The sequence below is a fragment of the Spinacia oleracea genome, chromosome 4 (assembly GCF_020520425.1).
Source record: "Spinacia oleracea cultivar Varoflay chromosome 4, BTI_SOV_V1, whole genome shotgun sequence".
NCBI classification, from domain to species: Eukaryota; Viridiplantae; Streptophyta; class Magnoliopsida; order Caryophyllales; family Amaranthaceae; genus Spinacia; species Spinacia oleracea.
The window spans coordinates 107,202,888-107,225,127 of record NC_079490.1 but is presented as its reverse complement, the minus strand read 5'-3'; the positions used below and the strand labels follow the sequence as shown (position 1 = coordinate 107,225,127).

Here is a 22,240-nt window from a genome sequence, read left to right as displayed (position 1 = left end):
TATTCTGTTTAGGCCCAAGTATTTACAACCCTTTTATTTTACCTACTTTTCCTTTCCTTTCAGTCCACAAGCTAATAGCCCACTTAAAAGGAATCAGCTAGCGCCCAATTCTGACCAATTAAATTGTAAACCTAAACAGTTCCCCACCCCTCCATGTTTAAGTCCTACGCGTTTCTCAAACACACCAGCTCTCAACACCAAACTCTTCACATATATGACATCATCTCCTGGTAATTGTGGTAAGTCCCAGTACTTTTTTCCAATAATCAAGCAATTTGGGAAATGTCAACACGTCAGTACGTCACTGATAAGGAACTTCAAGGCAAGATAAAACAAGGCCTGGTTTTTGAGTATCATGACAGATGGGACACAGATCATTGTTGCTGCCAGCGTCGAGAAGTGAGAGTCGGCTACTATCCACCTTGAGGACAAGGTGGAAGTTTGGGGGGTCGGTAATGCAATGAACTGATAATGTGGAGAGGGGTAGTTCAGGAAATAGCTTTTTAAGTTAGTAGGGGTATCTGGGGAATAAGTTAGGGGGTAGTTAGGGAAGTAAAACTATATTTATAGAGGTTATTTGACAGGGAATGATATGTTAAATATTGTGGAGTAATTTGGTTGAGCTTTTAAGAGCTCATTGGGAGAGAAATCAAGCCTCTCGAATGCTTGAATATCGGTTACGTCTTGTACTTTCAGTTTATTAATCAAATCTTCATTAATCTCTTGCCTTTTGGTCTGTTATCTATGCTAATACATAGCAGGGTACTTATAATTGTAAAAGTTGTAACATGTCAAAAAAAAAAAAAAAATCAGTCCACAATTAGCGTATGGGCGTCACATCACATCACATCACCCCAATACAAGCTCTATAATAGCAGCATAGCAGAAAGAACACATGAGAAAGTATCATAATAATTCCAAAAAAATAAGACTAGTAAAAGCCTATAAATATTACCCGGGAAACAAACGTGCAGCAGTGCGGTAAGCCAACATTGCTTGATCACCTTCTTCTAGTGCAGCATATGCGTTCCCTTGACCAATCCAAGAAGATAAAAATGTTCCTTCCAGACTTGTTGCCTTGCTGTAGAAAGGGAAAATATAGAAGGTAGAAGATTTTGTTTCGGTGGTCTGACAGTATGCAAAATAAAGTTATAAGAATAGGTTCCATAAAAAGTTATTTGTGGCAGCGAGGTAAACATTCCCTATTTCCAATTACTGATTTACATAATATGGCTTGAATGCAGGAAATAAACATTAATAAGTTCTAAAAATCAAAGGCATGAGAAGTTAACTGGCTCTCAAATTTAGCAGAAACTGTTGTAATGAAAGGTAAACCCACATAAGTCCCTAACAGATTGGCCAAGGAAGATGTATTAATCTCCTAGAAAAAGGCATGCTACTATAAAAACAAGAAAAAGAATGCATACGGTATCTAATTAACACTTCATCTTTCCCAATAACATGACCCTCTACCTGTAAGAAGACAAGCTTGCTTTGCATACAGTATCTAATTAACACTTTATCTTTCCCATTAACATGAGCCTCCACCTATAAGTAGACAAGCTTGCTTTTCCAGACAATTAATCTGGTATGGCACATAAACCAAGCATGCAAGTGAGTAAAGCACATGTTTATTGTACCCAAGTTCAACACTTCCTCTACAGAAACAGAAACAGGATAATCGAAAACATTAAGTTTAAATGTCAAGCTCAGCACAAGGAACAAGCAGTCACAACAAGCATTTTGTAGGTACTAAAGTGAGCAACAACATTCTTTAAATATAGGACATTTGATGATATTATCACTGTTTTCCCCTAGTTACTTTGGTCTAATTTACTCCCCTTTCATTAGTTACCCAGTTAATCCCTCCCCCCCCCCCCCCCCCCCCTAATTTGTGTTTGAATGGCTGGTGATGATCAGTCAAACCTATATTTAATCAGTTTTTCTTGATGCCTTTAGAAATTACGGCTGCAGGGGCCACCGGTTCCCTTAATCCGTAATTCGAAAATACCCGCTAGAGCTGGTGTAACAGGGAAACCACCGCTTTTCCCAACTGCTGCTTATTGTATGTTACCATTATTATGACAGGTAGTTAGTACATGTCTGGAAAGCTTAACAAAATCAAGCATAATTAAAAGTAGGCCATCAAAATCAAACATACTATCAAAATTAATAGGTAAGACAAATTGCCAATAAAAATTAACACAATCAAATGCATGTGTGCTATTGACATTTATATAAATGCATCAGAAAGTATCCCCATATGAAAGAGACACAACCAAACTTCCACCAAATATCTCCACTAACTGATAGAAGATAAATGCCCTTGGCACACAATCCGAAAGTATAGACCGTCTCAGAAAGATGACAAGGAAAACTAATGTAACTGTAACCTAATAAGAACCAAGAAAAAACATGTCTGTACATCTCAAGAAAAGGATAGAGGGAAGAAAAAGCACTAAACAAAACTTTGAGAAACTGGACTTGTCATTTGAGCAAGAAATACAGAGCAGAGATGAATGCAAGGAGTGACTGACTAATATGTCAAAACAAATTAAAGACTAATCCCACCACTAATCAATTTTCAATCCTTTTGTCACCAACTCCTCCACATAATTTCTGTATGTATTCATCCTTATGTTCACATTGTATTCAATGAGTATAAACAATTCATAATTTAATGTTCAAAAGATTGCCCAAACAAGTGATACCTGAAATAGCGGCGTGATTGGTCATATTTTCTGATGCAATAATAGTAGCATCCTACAGCAAACCATGACAGAGGCCTGCAGAAAAGAGACAGACCAAAATAGGAATTAAAAAGGAGTTGGCCAACAGAATGGATCCCAGCGCCGCATATGAGCTACCTTTTATAACAAATGCCAAAAGAAATTAAGACATTGTTCATTACAGAAATTCTGATTAACAAGAAAAAGTCCGAATTTTATGAGAAAATAATTAAAGCAAAGATTCTAAAGAATGACGACCATTGAGGTGCAGCAATTGTGCAATTTCCTTAGGATTAAGAAACTGTTATTATGCAGGAGGAACCCTTCAGCTTTGACCATATCACAAGCCAGGAAACGTTTATGAGATCCCCTCATACTTTTGGGTTATGTAGGAGGAGCCTCTCATCTTTGAGCATATCACAGGACAAAAATTGTGTATAGGATCCTCTCACTCTTCAGTGATTATGAAAGATAAACCCTTTTGTTTGGAACAAATCAGCAGGTGGGAAATGTTTGATGACCATTACTTTACCAGCAGAATAAAATGAATCACACAAAATAAAAACAAAAGGTTTTGCAAGCAGTCAATCACAAGGTGTACAATAAATTTATTATACACCAAGATAACTTTTAGCCAGTTTTTTTTAACTTTTACCTAAATTTTTTTTAACTTTTAATATTTTTTGATTAACTTTTATATTATAAAAAAAGGTTGATAGATAAACATTTTAAAGGATTAAATGATCAATTTTATACATTATTAGTGATTTTGAAGATATAATTTTTATTAAAATGAAAACTTTTACTAAAAGATAGATAACCTTTACATATATAACTATATAAGGGTAACTTTTAAGCATTTTGAGTGAACTTTCACTCCGGCGTAAATAAGAATTTGTGAAATAAAAAAGGAGTTACAAATCAAGAAACAACGCTACCATAGTATTAGTACTTCTTGTGCAATAAAAACAAAAGAATAGATGAAGAGAAATGGTGAAATGAAATCATAGACAGAGCCGAGCAAAGTTAATTAGCAACAACATAAATCACTGGTAAGTTCTTATAGAAATTGATGTTCAGATAAAACAAATACACATACTAAAAAAGATTACAAGCATCCATGCATATAAAAGTTAAGCAACTTCATCCGTGAAAATTTTGGCATAGCAGTTTAGGTCGCCTCTTCTTTCGCCAATAATGTATGCATGCGTCTACGATTCTAACATAGGCAACCAATTTCCAAACAAGTATAGGATCTAAAACATGGAATTAAAACTCGGTCATTCCGTTACGTAACGGCCGTTCTGTAACCTATTTTGGATTTGCCGTTACGCGAAAACCCGTTACGTTACGGTTTGACAAAAATCACGTCTTTCTCCCCGCGGCGTCTGTTACGTAACGGTGACTCGCCGCGTTAGACGTTTTTTTCTCGTTACACCGTTCTTTTACATAAATTGACCAAAAATATTTTTGTAATTAGTTATGTAGTTTATGAAACATGATATTTCTAGCGCTTATTTGTTCACAGAATATAATAGTCGCTCATATTAGGATAGATTTGGTTAATAGTCTTGATATAATACTTTTTAGACTAAAAATGTAATAATAAGGCTTAGACATGCTAACGTGGTTTTTTTCAAAAAATTCACACCGCGTTAGCCGCGATCCGTTCTATTCTTCCGTTACAAGCGGTTTCCGCGACAACGCGACCATTACCGCGAACGCGACCGCATCCGCGTTTTTTTTCTATGATCTAAAATTAAATTAGCGCTGGCTTAAACCTGTTGCATGCAAAACATGCATAGAAGGCTAAGTTCCGCTCACAGAAGACTGAAAGATGAAGCAGAACCCCAAACCCCCCACCCCCACCTACCTCCCAAACTCAACTTGGCAATCTTTACTGAAACGTTCTACCTGGTCACGTACCCAATTACATGAAACAAAACAAACATCGCTACAAGCACTAAAGCAACATTCAATACTACCTCCGTTCTTTTTTAGTTGACACGTTTTTTTATCACGTTTTCCAGACCTGGTTATTGGACGGGTCGGGGCGGGTCAGGGCGAGTCATTAGCGGGTCGGGTCATTTGCGGGTCATATAAAAATACATGCGGGTCAAGGTCATGAGGGTCAGGGTCGGATCAGGGTCATAGCCAAAAGCTAATAGGGTCTATAGCGGGTCAGGGTCATAACCACAAGTTACCAGTTGTAAGTTTGTAACTTCTCCTCCAACAAGTTGCTGGTCTCTGTGACAAAAAATGTAATCCCAGTAAATGTATTTCAAAGCAAATATCTACTACGAAGTACATATTTTAGGTATTTATAAAAAAACTAAGAATCCATAAATAAATTTATAAAAACATAAAATGTTAGAATAATACTCTGTATTCTGTACTAGCTAACCAATTGAGAACAGATACTACTGTGAGTTTTGTCAAATGACTCAAATTACTTATACTAGTTACATCTTTAATCATATTAAAAGAACTACCGTTGCAGTTTCATTGATGTCCTTAGAAGTGATCCTTGTCTCTAAACATTAACAGTAGCAAATCACAAGAAAATTTAAAAACCAGCAAAACAAATACAACCCGCAAATAAATCAAACACCCAAGTCCCAGTTACATGCTTCCCTATTGCATTGATCGATGTAGATTTCCCGGCATTTTGAGCCCCTGTTGCCCACACATTTCCCCTTGGCCCAACCAATTTCGTCACATCCTCAATCAAATTCTTCAAACCCCAATCTCTCACTGCACTAACTATATGCACGCTGGACAAAGTAAAACCAGTAATTTTAGCAAATCCAAATCCAACCTAATTATTTTAGCGCGATTTAACCTAATTATATCTCCTTAATACAAATAAAATCAGTAATTATTTGTAATTATATGCTTGAAATATCCAAATCCAAATCCAGGCCCGGCCCAATCAAATTAGAGGCCCTGTGCCAAAATTTTCAATATTATAAAAGTGGGCCCCTAGAATTTTTGGTACATTTTATTATTTATTTATTTTTGAGGGAATATTTTTGTATATTTTATACTTCACATCTGATAACTTTATTCATGAAGAAAATTAAATAAATACTCCACTTGCACAGTCTTGCGTGTGGACATGTAAAGAGAAAGTACAATGAAAAAAAGTAGATAGGGCCCCACTTGCAGAGTTACAGATTTTACTGTTAACTAGGATGTTGTTCTTTTTACAGTTAAGCTAGGCTGTTGACCAGTAAAGCATAGGAAATAATTTTTTTTATATACTTCGTATATTTTTTATGCAAGCTACGTTATTAGTTTATTACACAATATTGGACCTTTTGAACTTGGGGGCCTGTTCCGTGTCCCACTTTGGGCTGGTTCAGGGCCGGGCCTGTCCAAATCCAAGCCTCGACCTAACAAAATAAACCCAGTAGTTTTAGCAACCTTTGAATAATCAAGCCCAGAAAATCAATGGAAGTACCATCTAAAAAGAGAGAAAATTTACTGAAAATCGATAGTAGAAGAAGAACAACGGGATACCAATCAAGCGAGATTAACCGGAAAAAACATACTTTGTTGAGAAAATTTCGCCATGGAAGCAGATGAATGAATCGGTGAGGAATGAGGAGAGAGCAATTTTCGCGTATGGAGGAGGAGGAGAGAGAGAAAAAACGTTGGGCTTGATATTCAAAATTTAATTTGTTGACTACTTTTTGGGAAACTTTTTTAATTTAATTTCTATGATTTTTTTAGGCAACATGGGTATTTTTCTTGACCCATATATTTTTTGTGTAAAGTTATTGGGCTTTTAAGAAAACCCTATAAAAGTCCTATAAGAAAATGCCCTATAAGGGCCCTGTCCAATAATAAGGTAAAGGGTCAAGACCATTTTAAAATTGACCCGACCCTTATACCCATTGGACTACCCTGTCCAATAACCAGGTCTATTGCCAACGTAAAACTTCAATCATTAATATCCTTAATTATCAATGAGTAAAATTAGACAAAGTTGATATTATAAAACTATACAATGAGAAGATTCTAACAAAATATCACATGTCTTAAGTGTAAACACAATTGTCAAAGCAAATTATGTGAGTAGTGTCAAAAGTCAAAACGTGTTAACTAAAACAGAATGGAGAAAGTATGAAGAAGCAAACATTCAGAGGCGTACTATGAGCAGAGAACAATTCCATAAAAAAGAAGACAGTATATGTAGTCAAAGAGTAGAAACAATACCCCAAAAAAACCATCAGGGAAAAGAAGAAATTCTCACTTTTGAGGATAATCTTTGACCAAATTGCAAGCCATAATATAGAGCTCATTCGACTGACCAAGTTCCATGGCAGCAGCTAGATGCACCAAAGTACACTTGAGATGGAAAGGATCTTTTTCAAGCAATCTGAATGGATATAAATATAAGAATAAATTCAGCAATTTGACCGGGGATAATATAATCTAAATAGAGTTGACGTTAAAGGAGGACGTCATCAAATGCATTTACAAACTCACAGTGAAGTTAGTTCGAAACATTTCTGATATTCACCACATTGATGGTAATATTCGGCTTTACAGGCCAACAGGTCTGTGTTATTCTTCAAAGTTCCTGTGAAGGGTGAATCCGATGGAGTACTGCTGGCATTTTCTTTCTCAAGGTCATTAAACTTGGCTTCGACAACATTCTCTTTATCTTGCTAAACACATAAGTAAGAATAAAAGCTAATCAAGAACATGAAAAAATATCATACAGTTTTAGTAATCAATTAATCAATATGACAAATTTGACCTACATTCTTCTTTCACATATATTATTCACGCATTTACTGATGCCTAGATTCAACATGCATTGTTCTTTGAAAAGCAATATGGATAAATATTTTCCATTCCTTTAAAGATTATTTTATTTAAAATCATACTAAAGAAAAAGGAGGCAACAGACCAGATATTTCCATTAACAATATGTTTCATATTTAGCGGTACAATAAGAACGGTTACTTACTTTCTTTATTAGGCAAGTATAAAATGAAGAAAGCCACCCATCTTCATGACAAAATTGCAGTGATGAAAGAAGCGAAGATTCTGAAAAAAGAAAGAAACATTTTGACATAAGACATCAGGAAATGCAAACATGTCTTCACTGAGATATTGATATTACATAGAATTATCAAAATGTTTCCATGACAGGGCAAGATGATATTTGAGAATTGCTAAAAGTCACTAAAGAATCCAGAATTCACTCCTTTTTTTTCTTATAAAGAACACATCTTTTATGAATCAGCAACTAGCAGAAAGTACGAGAACAGGGGACAAGCTCTCCTTGTAACAGCAAAAAAAAACAGATTACATATTTGTCCGATTTCTTTGAATTCCCTCCATTGAGTACTTCTAAATTCCCTGGCTGCCTTAACCCATAAAGAAGGTGAATAAGTGGCTGTTTGGCCAAGCTTCTAGAGCAGCTTCTCAAAGTGAAAAATAGAAACGTGGCCAACATGGGTTTTGGGAGAAGTAGAAATTGATTCCCAAGAAGCCCAAAGCAGTTTCTATAGGCCCCAAAAATAGAACCTCCAAATACAAGCTTCTCAATTATAGTTTCTCGGGGAGCACTTGCTTCCACTTCATGAAAATTGCAGTGGACCATATTACCCATATTATAAGAATGAGTTACTCAAATATCCACCTAAAAAACCAGTTACTACTCCCACCGTCAGGTCCGTCACTTTCCTTTACTCCTCTCTCCACAGCACAAAGTCTGCAAATCAACAATAATGGCCCAACTCCATTCCCCTCCCCCTCTCCTCAAATCTCATACTCTTTCTCTCAATCAAGTTTCAAAACTCATCATCTGAATTAAAAATAAAATATAAAAAACTGGAACATCTCCATTGGCCTAACCAGAGGCGGAGACAGGAGGCGGCCCCAACAATGTTTTAAAAAAACTTATATATAGAAATAAATACTAAACTAAATGCTGCTTGCCTCAGTGGCTATTTCTGGTTTAATAACTCATGTACACTCTTTGGTCAAGGGTTTCGAATCCTTTATACTATACACTTTCTTTTTGGTTTCATTTTCTTTTTAGTTTCATTTTCCCTTACCCCCAACATTAAATTCCTGGCTCCGCCATTGGGCATAACCCTGACGCAACGATCACCTCCCCTCTTTGGTTCACCGGTGAACTGCACCATGGAAGAGATATGACTGTGGTCCGAGCAATTTTGGGTGGTGATTTATCCTTTTATTTTTCAGTTTCTTATTTATTTTATTCTTTTTGGATATTTTTGGTATTCAATTCAATTGGGTTGATATTAAAAACTCTAATTTGAGTTCTTCTAAGTTCCAAGAATGAAGTTAGGGAATGAAGTTTATTTATAAAAGAAATTGAAGTTGTAAAATGTATGGTAGGGGTTAGAGATCTTAGAATTTCGCAGGTTGGTAGTGATAAGACTGCCTGGAAAACGGGTCGTTTGGATCGGATTCGGATCGGGTTATTTTTCTTTCGGGTCGGTTCGGGTATGGGTCAGGTCCATTCGGGTTTTGGGTAACTTGGGTTTCGGGTGATGATCGGATTCGGATTAGGTTATTTATCTTTAGATTTGGTGGTCACTATCATAACATTATCAAAGCTTTTTCCTATAATACAAAAGAGTACAAATTAAAAGAAAGAAAATAATAATAATATGAAAAGCTAAAATAAACTTGTATTTAAAACTAATTGGTAAATTCGAGTTGCTCTTCGGTTCTTATCGGTTCGGGTTGTTTTAAATTTTTACAGTTATTTTCGGTTCGGGTTAGTTCGATTTCGGGTGATGATCGGTTTGGGTACTTCAGTTCGGGTCGTTCGGGCATCGGATTATTTCACGCCAAATCACTTCCTGTTCTTTGGTTTTCGGGTTAATTTTGGATCATAATTTCGGATCAGTTTCGGGTTAGAGATTGGATCAATCGGGTCGGTTTTTCTGATCCGGGTCAGTTTTGCTAGGTCTGAGGCTATGGTGAAAATTAAACACTCTCGAAAAAATTGAAAAATGTGGAACAGTAAATGGGCCAAACAATTTAAGTTTCTAAAAAGTAACACACTCATAATTTCTCGAGAAACGGTTTCTGAAAAACTACTCCCAAGAAATAGAAATTGTTTCTTAGAATCTTGGCCAAACAGGCCCCAAGTTGTCCTATCCCACAACAAATTAGCACTCAAAGTGGTTCCTTTGAAATTTTTATTCCAACCACAAACACCACAGAACGCCATAAAAGCATTTCGCCACAAAATCTTCTTTTCCTTTACCCTTTCAAAGCCCACAAATCATACTTAAAGCAGATCCAAAACAGTATGTGACTATGTGGGATATAACCCACCCCATTAACAGAAAAAAGCCTCCTCCAAATATTACTCGCTATCTCACAATGAAGGAAGATGTGTTAGCATGACTCACTATTGGTACATAACAACATGTACACATCCGGAAAAATAGCGATATCTGGTCTTCTTCTTTGGAGCATATCATTAATATTGATTGTCCATTTGTCCCTAATGCAAGTATCAAACTAATGCTCTTACAGAGTTACAGTCTCACCTTAAGATGGACATTGGCCTACCAAATCAATCGATGGACCTGGAACAAAAAGACTTGCAAGAAAGATGCCTGTTGTATACCCAAAGGAATTCTTAGAATTCAAAATCCACTCCTCACTGAATATTACTTAATGACTATTGATGATGTACACAAGCCCTAACCTTGTTAAAGGAAACAAAGTGATCTAAGATAGTCGGGTTCAACATCATTTAACAACAAAATTTCCTACAGGAAAATCAAATATTGATATACCTAACTATGGATGTTGCACCAAAAACATACCCAACTAGGGAAATACAGATAAACAAAAATATACTCAACCATTTAGAATATTTGTGTACTGAATCAAGCCCCAAGCCATATTAAATTTGTAGAAGGTAGTGAGGACATATTATATGATTTGTATCTATTCTTGGTATAATTTAATGTCTAAGCCTGACTTCGTAGCTGGAGATTTCACATCCAATGTCAAATAAAGCACTTTTTTCAAATATTTAATAGTATGGTACATTGTTGTTGTATACTTCTTATTTCCTTGGTATATTTTTGTTGGGTAAACCCATACATGAGTAGTGATGTGAATCAAGTATGTCACTATTTATGAATTGTTTTCTTGGGGACAATGTGATTTTACTTCACTCTTAAAGTACAGGTTTTACATGTTGATTTTTTATTTTAGTTGTTCAAGGGGTCTTTTAGATTCCACGTTGTTTAGTTTACTCCTTTGGTTAAAAGTAGGGGCAAATGAATTCCAGTTGTTGAGTTTAGTTCCAAGTTGTACTTAGGCGTCACGTAGTAAGAGAGTATATTCGTGGCAAGTAGGGGTAGTCAATTGGAGTGTTCGAATTCATGCACATGCTTTTCTCTACAAGCCATGTCTGATTTCTCACAAGATTCTTTCTTTTTATTTTATCTAGTTAGTTTCCAGGTTTCAGTAGGATAGGTTTCAGGAAAGTTTAAGAGTTAGTTTCTATTTCTCACTAGAAGAGCCAAGGAAGATTACTAATTGTTGTTGTAGGTAAGGGGTATCAATTATCAAATAACCATTTTAGGAAGCTCCAATAGTGAGTTGAGATTACTCAAGTCTTTGCTTGTGAATTTTGGATGTCTACCAAATCAAACACTTGAAAGCTTTGTGTTTTCATCCTGTTAATCTAAGTTGACAAGATAACCTTTAGACGTTCAAGTTTAAGATTTTATCCTTTAGTTGGTCATCGTTTCAAGAATTTCAACTAAAAAACCAAGGTATAACACTAAAACTACAAGAAACCATCCAAGAACCTACCTCTTCACAAGAACTTGCAAAATTTTGAAAACCATCACAAGTTCACCAGAATATGATTAAACCCTTATCAGGTATATCAAAGTTCAATTTCTTTTTCTTTGTGGCTCCTAAATAAAGAGGTAAGAAAGTCTATGTTACATGGACGGTTCATTTTACCTCAATTAATTGTGTCGATTCCTCAAAACTTAGGCATGGTTGTGGGCACTTCGACATGACTCCTAAATAAAGAGTAAGAAAATCTATGTTACATGGACTTTTCATTTTACCTCAAATACCCGTGTCGAATCCTCGACACTCAGACATAGTTGTGGGCACTTGACATTTCATTTTGGACCAAAATCATGCAACTTTTTCACAGAACAGTTATGTCGGACACTGTGTCCGATAAGGGTATCCAAGTCCGAGCAACATAGAAGAAAATTGTCTTCAAACTATAAACAAGAAAAGCATCCTTCAACAATGACGAGATTTTTCTAACCTTCATTGCATGTAAGCATATGGTTTTCAATGAGATGCTCCAAAGCCTAGATAAAAAGAAAAGAAAAAATTAAAATTGTAAGATCGTGTACAATCGGTGATTTTATCCATGAAATTTATGCAATAAATTCAACAACAATAAAAAAAAAATAGATAAGACTATCAATAATCTAAGGTAAAAATAGATAGGGCTAAGTAGTGGAAAGCATTAAGCAATTCATCCATTTTGCATATATCACAAGAAACCAAATAAGGCCAGTATTTAATAGTTTTCTCAAATGCCAAGATTTCACACACCGAAATATACATATATGAGAAGTATTAAGAGGCAATCAAGGAAAGTTTATTGGAACAAGTGACAATCTCAAAAGCATACCTCATAACACAAAGGATCGGCTTTGACTGCAGCTATATACCTGAAAAAGATTGTATTGACAGTTTTGTCGGTCAAACAAAGACTTATCAAATATATAAACTGCATTGTGAGACTAATTAATAATTTCTAAATTAACTAACACCAAGGAAAAGTTTTGCAACAAATTGTAGAGCAATGAATTTTGTTGTTTTTCTCAATTGCTTTATTACATTAGGATCCAAAGAAGAAAGCTAAGTTGATTAAGTTCTCATTTTTATTGATAAAAACTAGGGTTGAGCAAAATTTCGGGGGAAACGCAATTTCGAATAACAAAATTAGAAACCGGTTAGGTACCCAATTACCCGCCTAGAACTAATACATTTTATTTTAAATTACATATTATGATAAATGTATTTAGCTAGTTAAGCCCAAAAATGATCACAACAGCCAAAATAAAGTTAAATTGCCTAAAACTTTATAAACACACACACAAAAAAAAACCAATTAATTTGAAGCCCCAAAGCGGAAAAAGGCCCAAAAAAGGAATTACATTGTGTTTCTAGTGGTCCTAACCGATTGCTATTCTAAATACTAAAAATTTGATCGGGTACCCGGTTATGCGGTTATGCTTATCCCTAATTAAAACTTTATAAGACTACAACCATGCAATAAAAGAAAGCACTAAGTAAAAAATCAGAATCAAACATTCATCTCAAATGATCTTATCTTTCTAATTAATGATCATCAAGATTGACACAACAATCATTTTAAAGACAAAAATATTAACATGGCTAGACCAAACAACTCAACATTGAATTACTCGAACGATAATGAGTTTACCTAGATATTCAAAGACAAGGCATTTTGATTTTTGATAAAAGCAAACACAAAATAAGGACTCACCACTGGCGTGCTTGGGCACGATTTTCCAGAGCTTCGTATGCTCTACCTCTGAGGAAACATATAGCCGCAGATATCTACACAAATATTTACATTGTCAATTCTACTTAGCCAGGACCTGATGTTTCAAACCAGAGTGGACTCAATACTCTTTTGTAAAGCGTGCTACCCGAAAAACTAAGCATGTTTGGGTATATTGATGGTTGGTAGTTTACTTTTCATTGCACACTTGTTGAGCTCGAGCTTCTAGTGAGTTTGCACTTTGCTACTCGAGCTCTTTTTTAAATTAAGCACATGAGTTTGAGCTTGTTCACTAGCATACCAAATCCCAAAACTACTTGCGTCGACAGATATTTGAGAAAATATCCATAAACACAACTAACTTTCTTTTGAACTAACCGAAAAAAGTTCTAAAGATAGTCGGCAATAGGCGGGCACAAAACCACCTCCTGCACAAATAAAAAAAATTTAAATAAAAAATTGCCTAAATGGGAAATGGAAAATAAAATCTGCAGATGATAGAAATTTCTTAGATAATACTTCCTCCGTCTTTTAATACTCGCAACGTTTGGACTTTTTCCACTATTCATGTAATCTATTTTGACTATTCTTAGTGCTTTTTATATAAGATAAAACATAGTCATGTGAGATCTTGTTAGATTCGTCTCAATGTGTATTTTCAAAATATCAACTTTTTATAATTTTTGCATAAAGAGAATTTAAGATATAAATGATCAAAGTTATGCATTGGCATGCGTGAAACTAACAAACGTTGCGAGTATTAAAAGACGGAGGAAGTATATGTTTAAAACCATGTCATGTGAAGTTTACAACATCAAGCATATGGAATTCTAACAAGTGAATCCACCAAACAGTAATTTTGAGGATCAATATCCCATTTTCTATAAGGACCTGCTTTATAGCTTTTTCTAAATCTAGATATCAGACGAAGGTTCGAATGAATAAGCACTAACTTATCTGTACTTGAGTAATTGGTCTACTCCATTTTCATTTTCCAGACTATAAACAAGCCAATAAGTACTCCAAGTTCTCTTTGCCAAAGAGTTGCGCTAAAACCTTCTTATATGCCTCTGCCAAACTGGAGTTTGACACCCAACACCTCCGTCCAATAGCATCATTGTGCGTTTTGTGACAGCACCAGTTTAAGATTTAAGCATTGAATAAGCTCCCTTCTTCAATTCAAAGTCAACAATGCCAATTTAAATGGCATTTGCAACCGTGGTGAGAGAAGTAATTAACTTGAAAACTTCATGCTAAAGCTTTCAATTATTTGAGAAGTCCTCAATGGCATGAAATGGTTCATGCAATCCAAAACACTTAAGTGATATAAATACCCTTCATTTGAGGACTTCTTGATGAATGTAAGAGTAGCATAGAGCAATATCCACTGACAAGCCTTTCTCAAGCAAAGGTTACTTGTAAGTTGTAACCCTTAGGTACTTTGTTTATTGTTTGCACCATTTCATGCCATCAAGGACTTCTCAAACAATTGAAAGCAGCAGCACAAAGACAAAACTTTCTTTCTCTCACCATAGTTCAGAATTATATTTGAAAAGGTGTTTGTTGATTTTCAATTGAAGAAGGGAATTTGTAGATGCCAAATGTTGTCACAATGGATGCTGACGGGGGATGTTGAGTCAAACTCCAGATTTAGCACAGATAAATAAGGAAGTTTAACACACCCATAAACAACTACTCGGGGAAGAGAGCTTGGAGCACAGATAAATAAGGAACTTTAACACACCCATAAACAGTTACTTAGTAATTTACTCTAATCTTTGTCTCATATCTAGATTTATTGGTAACTACAAAGCAGCTCCTAAAAGAAATATTAAAAAATGGGATGTTTATCCTAAAAATTATGTTGGACGATTATCTTATAAAATTAAAAGAACATGAGATGGGTTGGACTCGATTCTGATTGTGAAGATTACAATACAGAAGAGAAGATGATGAAGCAAAACACTTCCAGAAGGGCAAGACTGGAAAAAAAAAATACAAAAAGGAAGGAGAAACAAAAAGGGAAGTAGAAGCAGAAACTACGTCCGCAAGTATATTTAGCTTTTTTTTTGTTTGCCTTCTATTTACTTGTTGCAATAAGTTTTATTTTCCATGACATTTATGTCAGTAAGTTATATTTTCTGTTGAACTCAAATTATGTCAATAGTAAGTAATTAAGCATCCTTTCATTGAGTTATCTCTACCCATTTATTGGGTTTTATCTCTCTTGTGAGAGTTTGGGGCTATAATTTTAATTTCGCAGGAAAAGTTGATTTATTAATGAAGATTTGTGTGGCGTTACAACGGATGTCAGTCCTACGTCTACAATCAATTGAGTCGAATTTAATTCAATCTCAAAGCTACAACAGATCGAAAGACCCCCTTGTTGAAGGTTGTATCAAACAGTGATGTGAAAGAGGGTATTCATCATTGTCAGATCTCATCTACAACGATCGGGGTTTTGCCGGATTAGAATTTCTTTGTTTTTATTTCTATTGCAGATGTCGTATGACTTTTTATTAATGAATTAATTTTACCTTAAAAAAAAAAGCATCCTTTCATTAGTTTCTAGCTTTCAGTTGTCTAAATTTAATTTTCAGCTTTGTTAAACATTAAAACGTTATTTAATCAAATAACCTTTCATTAAATTTTTAACCAAGTTACTAAAATTGTAATATCAGAACAGATTACAAAAATTCTATCAGCAAATTGTGACATGTTCCGGAAATTTGTGATTTGTTCCAGTTATCTTCACAATCAGATTACAAAAATTCTATTAACAAATTGTGATTTGTTCCAGTTATACACTATCACGTGATATGTTCCAGAAATTTGTACCAAACAACCCCCCCCCCCCCCAAGGAACCAAAATCCACCAACCAGCAAATTGTGTTACTGACTTAGCGTATCCAGTCCACGTACTGAAGTGTTCTGCAAACTAGGAAACAATGGTATAGCTGAACAACAAATCTAAACTTAGAGGAACCCTGCAAATCTGGTTACAATTTTTTTTTAAATTCATAGGGGAACTAAAAGATACCCAATATTTGTACACTAGGTGCTCATATCGCTGGTGTTGTCCAACAAACACTAAAGTCACGGCTCCACGCATCCATGACTCGTTACTTAATTCCCTTGGTGGCTCATAAAGGATCGTTTTTCTCCTGCCTAGATTAATAATCCACCTCAATAAAGCAGCAACACTTTAGTTCCCAATTATTATGTCACCATTATGGCAGTATAGCTTTACACAACAGCTCTCTACATTCATGCAACTTAGAAGAGCTTATTTCCCAAACTACAAGGCAGAGTCACCGGAGAAACTAGTGGTTTAGAGGCTAAATAAGGCACTTTCTACTCCAATGTGCCTCTTGTGATTTGTTAATGTAGACAAGCGAAATAATTAGTATTAGGATTGCTTGCTGGATTACATTGTAGGAGCAGTTTGGGACTCCTTTGGATCATTTGCACATTCATTATACACGTTGCAGAAGGTGTATGGAGCAAAGAATTTTGAGGAAGTTTCTTTGCTACTTTTTGTATGGTTTTCTTGGGGATGAATGATGGAGTTTTGTGGGATAGGTTCCTGGTAGAGAATCTTCATGGAAGAGAATTTTTCTATTAGAATCTCTCTGAGAGCATGCTGATGGGGCTCCTGCCAAGGAACATCAATTTTAATATGTGATTAAGGCCTTTTATTCTTGTCTCATGATTTCATTGTTTAAGTTCATCTTATCCAACATTTCGATCCTGGAAAATTTTCAATTATTATAGTGCATAACTAATTAGGAACAAACAAGCCACTAACACCAAAAAGAGAAAACTCACATTGATTTCATGATCTTGTGCATCCTTGTCGAGATACATAACATTGCTGTCTTTTATGTCGCTAACATTACCATGCTCGTCAACTTTAGCATCTCCAAGCATTTGTAAGCATTGATCCCACTCTTTTAACTCCTCCTGCATTACACAGGAAAGGTTGTATAATTACCAAGAAATTCTACTGTCTTAATCTTCTTCCAAAAAGTAGAAATAACTAAAACAATACACTAATGGGTCACATTGCCAGGATTCATAGTATAGATATCTAGGGAGATTATTAAAGAAGAAATAGCAGACAGACTCACAACAAAGCAAAAAATAAAATGCTAGTAGTCCACTACAGTTGTTAAAATATGAAACCAGTTAATATACACTGTCTTGTGCAAGGTAATCCAAAAATGAGATGAGTAAATAAGAACAAGTCTGATTTTTCAGTTGTGATATCCTGAACTGGAAAATAAGCAAGACACATTTTATGTTAACAGATTAGGAGTCTGTAAGTCTATAAATGAAGAAGGAAATTTAGTGAAACACTACCTTTAAGTTTGGTGGTTTTGTGAATTGCTACCTTTTAAAAAGGAAATTATATTTTACTACCTTATAAGTTTGGTTTGTTTGACTAACACTACCATTTGCCGTTTTTTGTTAATGTTTTACGTCTTTGGACTCCACTACAACGGTTATTTAATATGGCAAATGCACAAAATGACAAATGAACAGAGATATTTAAAAGAATAGAAGAAATACACGACGGAAAACATTAACGAAAAACGTCAAATGGTAGTGTTAGTCAAACAAACCAAACTTATAAGGTAGTTAAATTAAAAAAAGTTTTTATAAGGTAGCAATTCACAAAACCACCAAACTTAAAGGTAGTGTTTCACAAAATTTCCAATGAAGAATAAAAAAACTTTCAGAAAACTTTCATACTCACAGGAGCAAACAGAAGTCCCACCCGTCAATCCAGATAGACAGATGCTTCTCAATTCTCAGGTCTAACAAAAGAAAGGTCCCCCTTCCCGTCCCCCTTAGCCACCTACCTACTCGTGCTTGTAGCTTGATTGGATCGTATCTGCAAACTCCTTAAATTCCGAGGTATCAGCTATATTTAGATAGTTTATGTCCTTAAACATTTGTCAGCATATGCTTAACATACTATCATGCACCCCTAGCCACCTACCTACTCGTGCTTGTAGCTTGATTGGATCGTATCTGCAAACTCCTTAAATTCCGAGGTATCAGCTATATTTAGATAGTTTATGTCCTTAAACATTTGTCAGCATATGCTTAACATACTATCATGCATCAGTCAGCCAAATAGGATTAAGCTTATAGTCTTATACTACATGTGCCATACAGAATAAGCAGAGCCTTCAGAGCCTTCAGCATCTCCTTTCATCTGTTACACAGAAAAGTCTCAAGTTAAACCAAAAAAGGTCATACATTTACCGGAACAGACAACATTCTTCCCTTTATATATCATGCCAATCAATCTGGATTCCCATAAACCCATAAATACATCCTTCACAAATCACACCTAACTTTCATTCCTCTGCACACCATCTAGTTTTCTCAAAGAACCATCTTACAGATCACCACTGAAAGCGTATTATTTTCAGGACAATGGCATGCCCTTTGCCACATTCCATCCCAGGAAAACTTATGAACATTTTACCAATTAAGACATTCCAGTACGAAAATCACTTCCCTAATATATTAATATTATGTACATACCATTAGGTATCCCCCATGATCCTAACTTTAGCAGCTCTAACAATAACTATTTACTAAATATAACTATCCTTTCCACTTTCCTTACAATAAGTCAATTTTCTGTTTAAAGATAGGAAAATTTAATAGGATTAAACCAAACTTTAACGGGTAATTCAAGAATAATCCCAACTAACAATTATATGATAATAATCCCAGGTTGGTGGTTTTCCTAAAACAGCTATTTCTACTTCACCTCCCAACCCCCAAAATCAGGCCTTTGTTAACCCTTCTCAGGCATCCATGAGACCATGACCCACTAGTAAACAACTTTTAGACCTAAAAACAAGTTACCTTGAGATCATTTCAAAAAGGTAAACCCCCAAGATGGGATTATTCTGAGTTGGGAATACCGGAATACCCTAAGAAGGCCAGTGAAAGATGGAAATATTCCTGCTTCTTTTTTCTTAAAACTATGAATGTTATCGTAATCCTTGGCTTGTATCGATAATATCTATACTAATATATTAAAAGGCGTTTATAAGAACGTATATGTTCCACGTAGATCCCTTCTTATTACGCCACATCACCACTAATAAGTATTATGACATGTCATTGACAACCAAAAAACATATAGCAAGAATCGAACACTAGACCTATTGAATTAGAAGTTACACTTCTTACCAGCTTAACTAGCCACAATGATGTTATATTTTTCCATTATAAATATAAAATATAAATGAATAACAATGAATTAAAGAAAAAAAAACAAAAGGGCCGGGAATTAATTACTTAACTTGTAAATGTACAATTCTTCTCTTTTCATCTTAAGCTTAAAAAAATAAAAAAACTTAGTGTAATGGAGTGTAATTATGAGTGTGAAAGAGGGAAACATTAACAGAGGTATAATAATCAACTAATCATGAAGAAGAGGACTCGACTTTGTTTTGATATTCGGATACGGGAAGGAAGTTTGTTGACTGGCCACTGATCTTGCGTGGAAATCCAATAACGGCACCACCTATATAAACACATATTTACAAAAAGTAAATCCCACTATGAGTGAAACCCAGAGCAACGCCCGGGCAACACACTAGTTATTAAAACTCCAAGGCGTACCACCATGTGTCATTGTGTCCCATACGTGGCAACGTGCTTTTAGCTAATTTCAATCATCCATTCACTTAAAAAAATGTTTTTAACAATATTTGAACCCATGACCTCTTATTAGTAATGTGAAAGAATTACCATCTAAACTACATAACTTTTATGTTAATAATATCATCCCTATCTTTAATATATTACATTTCAATACTACAAAACAAAGACTAAATCTAAATAATGCGTAAAATATATGTACACCTAATAAGTTTTTATTTATCACAAAACTATTATATCTCCAGCTCATTTATAATTTTAATATTTATCATATCACTTACAACAACCAATAATCTGGGGCATCATCCGGGCCAATAACTAGTTTATTCTCTATTCTATCAATAAGCTCATCAAAGTAAGCAACTTTCTCAAAATGAGAAAATTGAGTAGTTAATATTCAAGAAAAAAAATTAACGATATTAATAAACATGCTACACGTAATTGAATTTCAGAATGTATAATTTCCAGAAAATGCAAGGCTCATACTTTCCCATCATCCGTAGAAGAAAGACCATGGACGAGTAATAGAAAAACTTATTCAATTACGGATTATAACGCACTAAAAATCAAATCTATCATTGAACAATCTGTTAGCTAGTTAAACTGAAAGCAATTGCAGATTCACAAAAACTAATTGTCCCAAAATGCAACCACAAATTCTGATTCATTGACACAATCTACCACAATTAGCTCCATTATAAAGTTACCCCAAACTCAGCATGAAATTAACAAAAACACCAAATATCCATATCCAACGAATTTGAACAGTCAATACACCACAAATTCTTATGACTACCTATTGTAACAAACTAAATCAAACATCTCCTACTCTCCAATTCATCACTGCATACTAAAATAAAAATTACTGAGTAATACAGTTCCATGTTTGAAGCATAAAATTGCATCTTCATTCATCAACGTTCAATGATACAGAAAATTGTCACTAAACTATCAGCTTTTAATTCCAGATAATAATGCACTACAATCAAATATCCCAATAAACAATCCACCAAAATGCACTAAAAAGCAAAGCGAAAAGACAAAAGTACGAACGAGGCATTTGGCGGCGAGGTAGCGAAATCGGAGGTCGCGGAGGACGACGTGAGAGGCGTTGAGTAGGTGGAAAGCGCGGCGGAAATGGCGGCCTAGAAAGAGCGCTTGAGCTTGCATATAAATATCGGCGGGATCCGAGGTAAAGGCGGCGACTTTATCGGCGAAGAAAATGGCGGAGGAGTAGAGATGCTTGCTAACGCAGTCTCTCACTACTCCTCTCAATTTCTCTATTTCTTCTTCCCTCATTCTTGTTTCTGTGTTAAAGAGAGGAGAGGAGAGGAAAAGGAAGACGAAGAAATCGGGGTTTTTGATTGAGTTTTTTCACTTTTTTGTGTTGCTGAAGGGGAAATAGCGGGAGAGAAAAGGTTTTAGTTTCGGTTTTGATTTTCCAACTAGATTTTGAGCCCTTTCATAGAACGGGCGGTTGTATAAAGGTTGTTCAGCTGTCTTTTAAAGTTTTAATTAATGAGAACTTGTGATTTTTGGTAATATATGAATTAAATAGATGTGTAATTTGAAGTAAGGTTGGCAATTGATCGGAGGTAGATCGAGTCGATGGAGATTCATCCGCCTCCATCCGTCAACTTTTCATCCATCATCCAACCCATCCGTCACTCCATTTACCCTCCATCCACATCCGACTCATCCATCATGCATCCGCGGATGAATAAGGTGGATCGGATGATTAGCCGGTGTAATTAAAATTATCGTCAAGTTTATTTATAATATCAATCAACATAAAGTAATATGTGTTAATATAGTGGACAATGAATTATAATTTTGATACATTTACATTATAAAATAACCGAAAATGCTAATAATAAAAAAAATTAGGTAATACATACAGGATTATATTAATAATTAAGTAATTGAAGTAAACAAAATTAATAATTTTAAAGGATGGATGGATGGATCAGATGATGGATCGGGTGACGGGTTGGATGAAGCTCCACCCGAATCCGACCAGACCCATCACCCGATCCACGCGCCACCCGTTTAACAACAGTGTTTTATCGCGTTTCAACCATAAATTCGGTTCGGGCTGTTCGAATATCCGTCGGACTTTGATGAAATTGTCACCCCTAATTTGATGGTTGAAAAAATATAAAAATTATATGTTGATTTGATATTGAATGTTAAAGGGGTGAAGTGGAAGAGGTTAATGTATATTGGA

At 35.1% G+C, this 22,240-nt stretch overlaps 1 protein-coding gene across 4 annotated transcripts in view; it reads right to left on the bottom strand.

Moving 5' to 3' along the window:
- Nucleotides 1-21,445, bottom strand: part of LOC110797112 (anaphase-promoting complex subunit 6) — a 37,803-nt gene extending 16,358 nt beyond the window's left edge. The window contains exons 1-12 of one of the 4 annotated variants that reach the window (XM_056843609.1): nucleotides 21,067-21,205; nucleotides 18,326-18,544; nucleotides 18,080-18,227; nucleotides 17,149-17,283; nucleotides 13,303-13,376; nucleotides 12,421-12,460; nucleotides 12,046-12,091; nucleotides 7,711-7,790; nucleotides 7,224-7,405; nucleotides 6,988-7,113; nucleotides 2,712-2,786; nucleotides 956-1,081 (exon numbers count right to left, since the gene is read on the bottom strand). In XM_056843609.1, the coding sequence (XP_056699587.1) occupies nucleotides 956-1,081; nucleotides 2,712-2,786; nucleotides 6,988-7,113; nucleotides 7,224-7,405; nucleotides 7,711-7,790; nucleotides 12,046-12,091; nucleotides 12,421-12,460; nucleotides 13,303-13,376; nucleotides 17,149-17,250 (851 nt within the window). In that variant the 5' untranslated portion in view covers nucleotides 17,251-17,283; nucleotides 18,080-18,227; nucleotides 18,326-18,544; nucleotides 21,067-21,205. Of the gene's footprint in view, nucleotides 1-955; nucleotides 1,082-2,711; nucleotides 2,787-6,987; nucleotides 7,114-7,223; nucleotides 7,406-7,710; nucleotides 7,791-12,045; nucleotides 12,092-12,420; nucleotides 12,461-13,302; nucleotides 13,377-17,148; nucleotides 17,284-18,079; nucleotides 18,230-18,325; nucleotides 18,545-21,066 lie in introns of those variants that run through there. The other 3 variants (XM_022002204.2, XM_022002205.2, XM_022002206.2) reach the window with 3 other exon arrangements.
- Nucleotides 21,446-22,240: the final 795 nt, after the last annotated feature.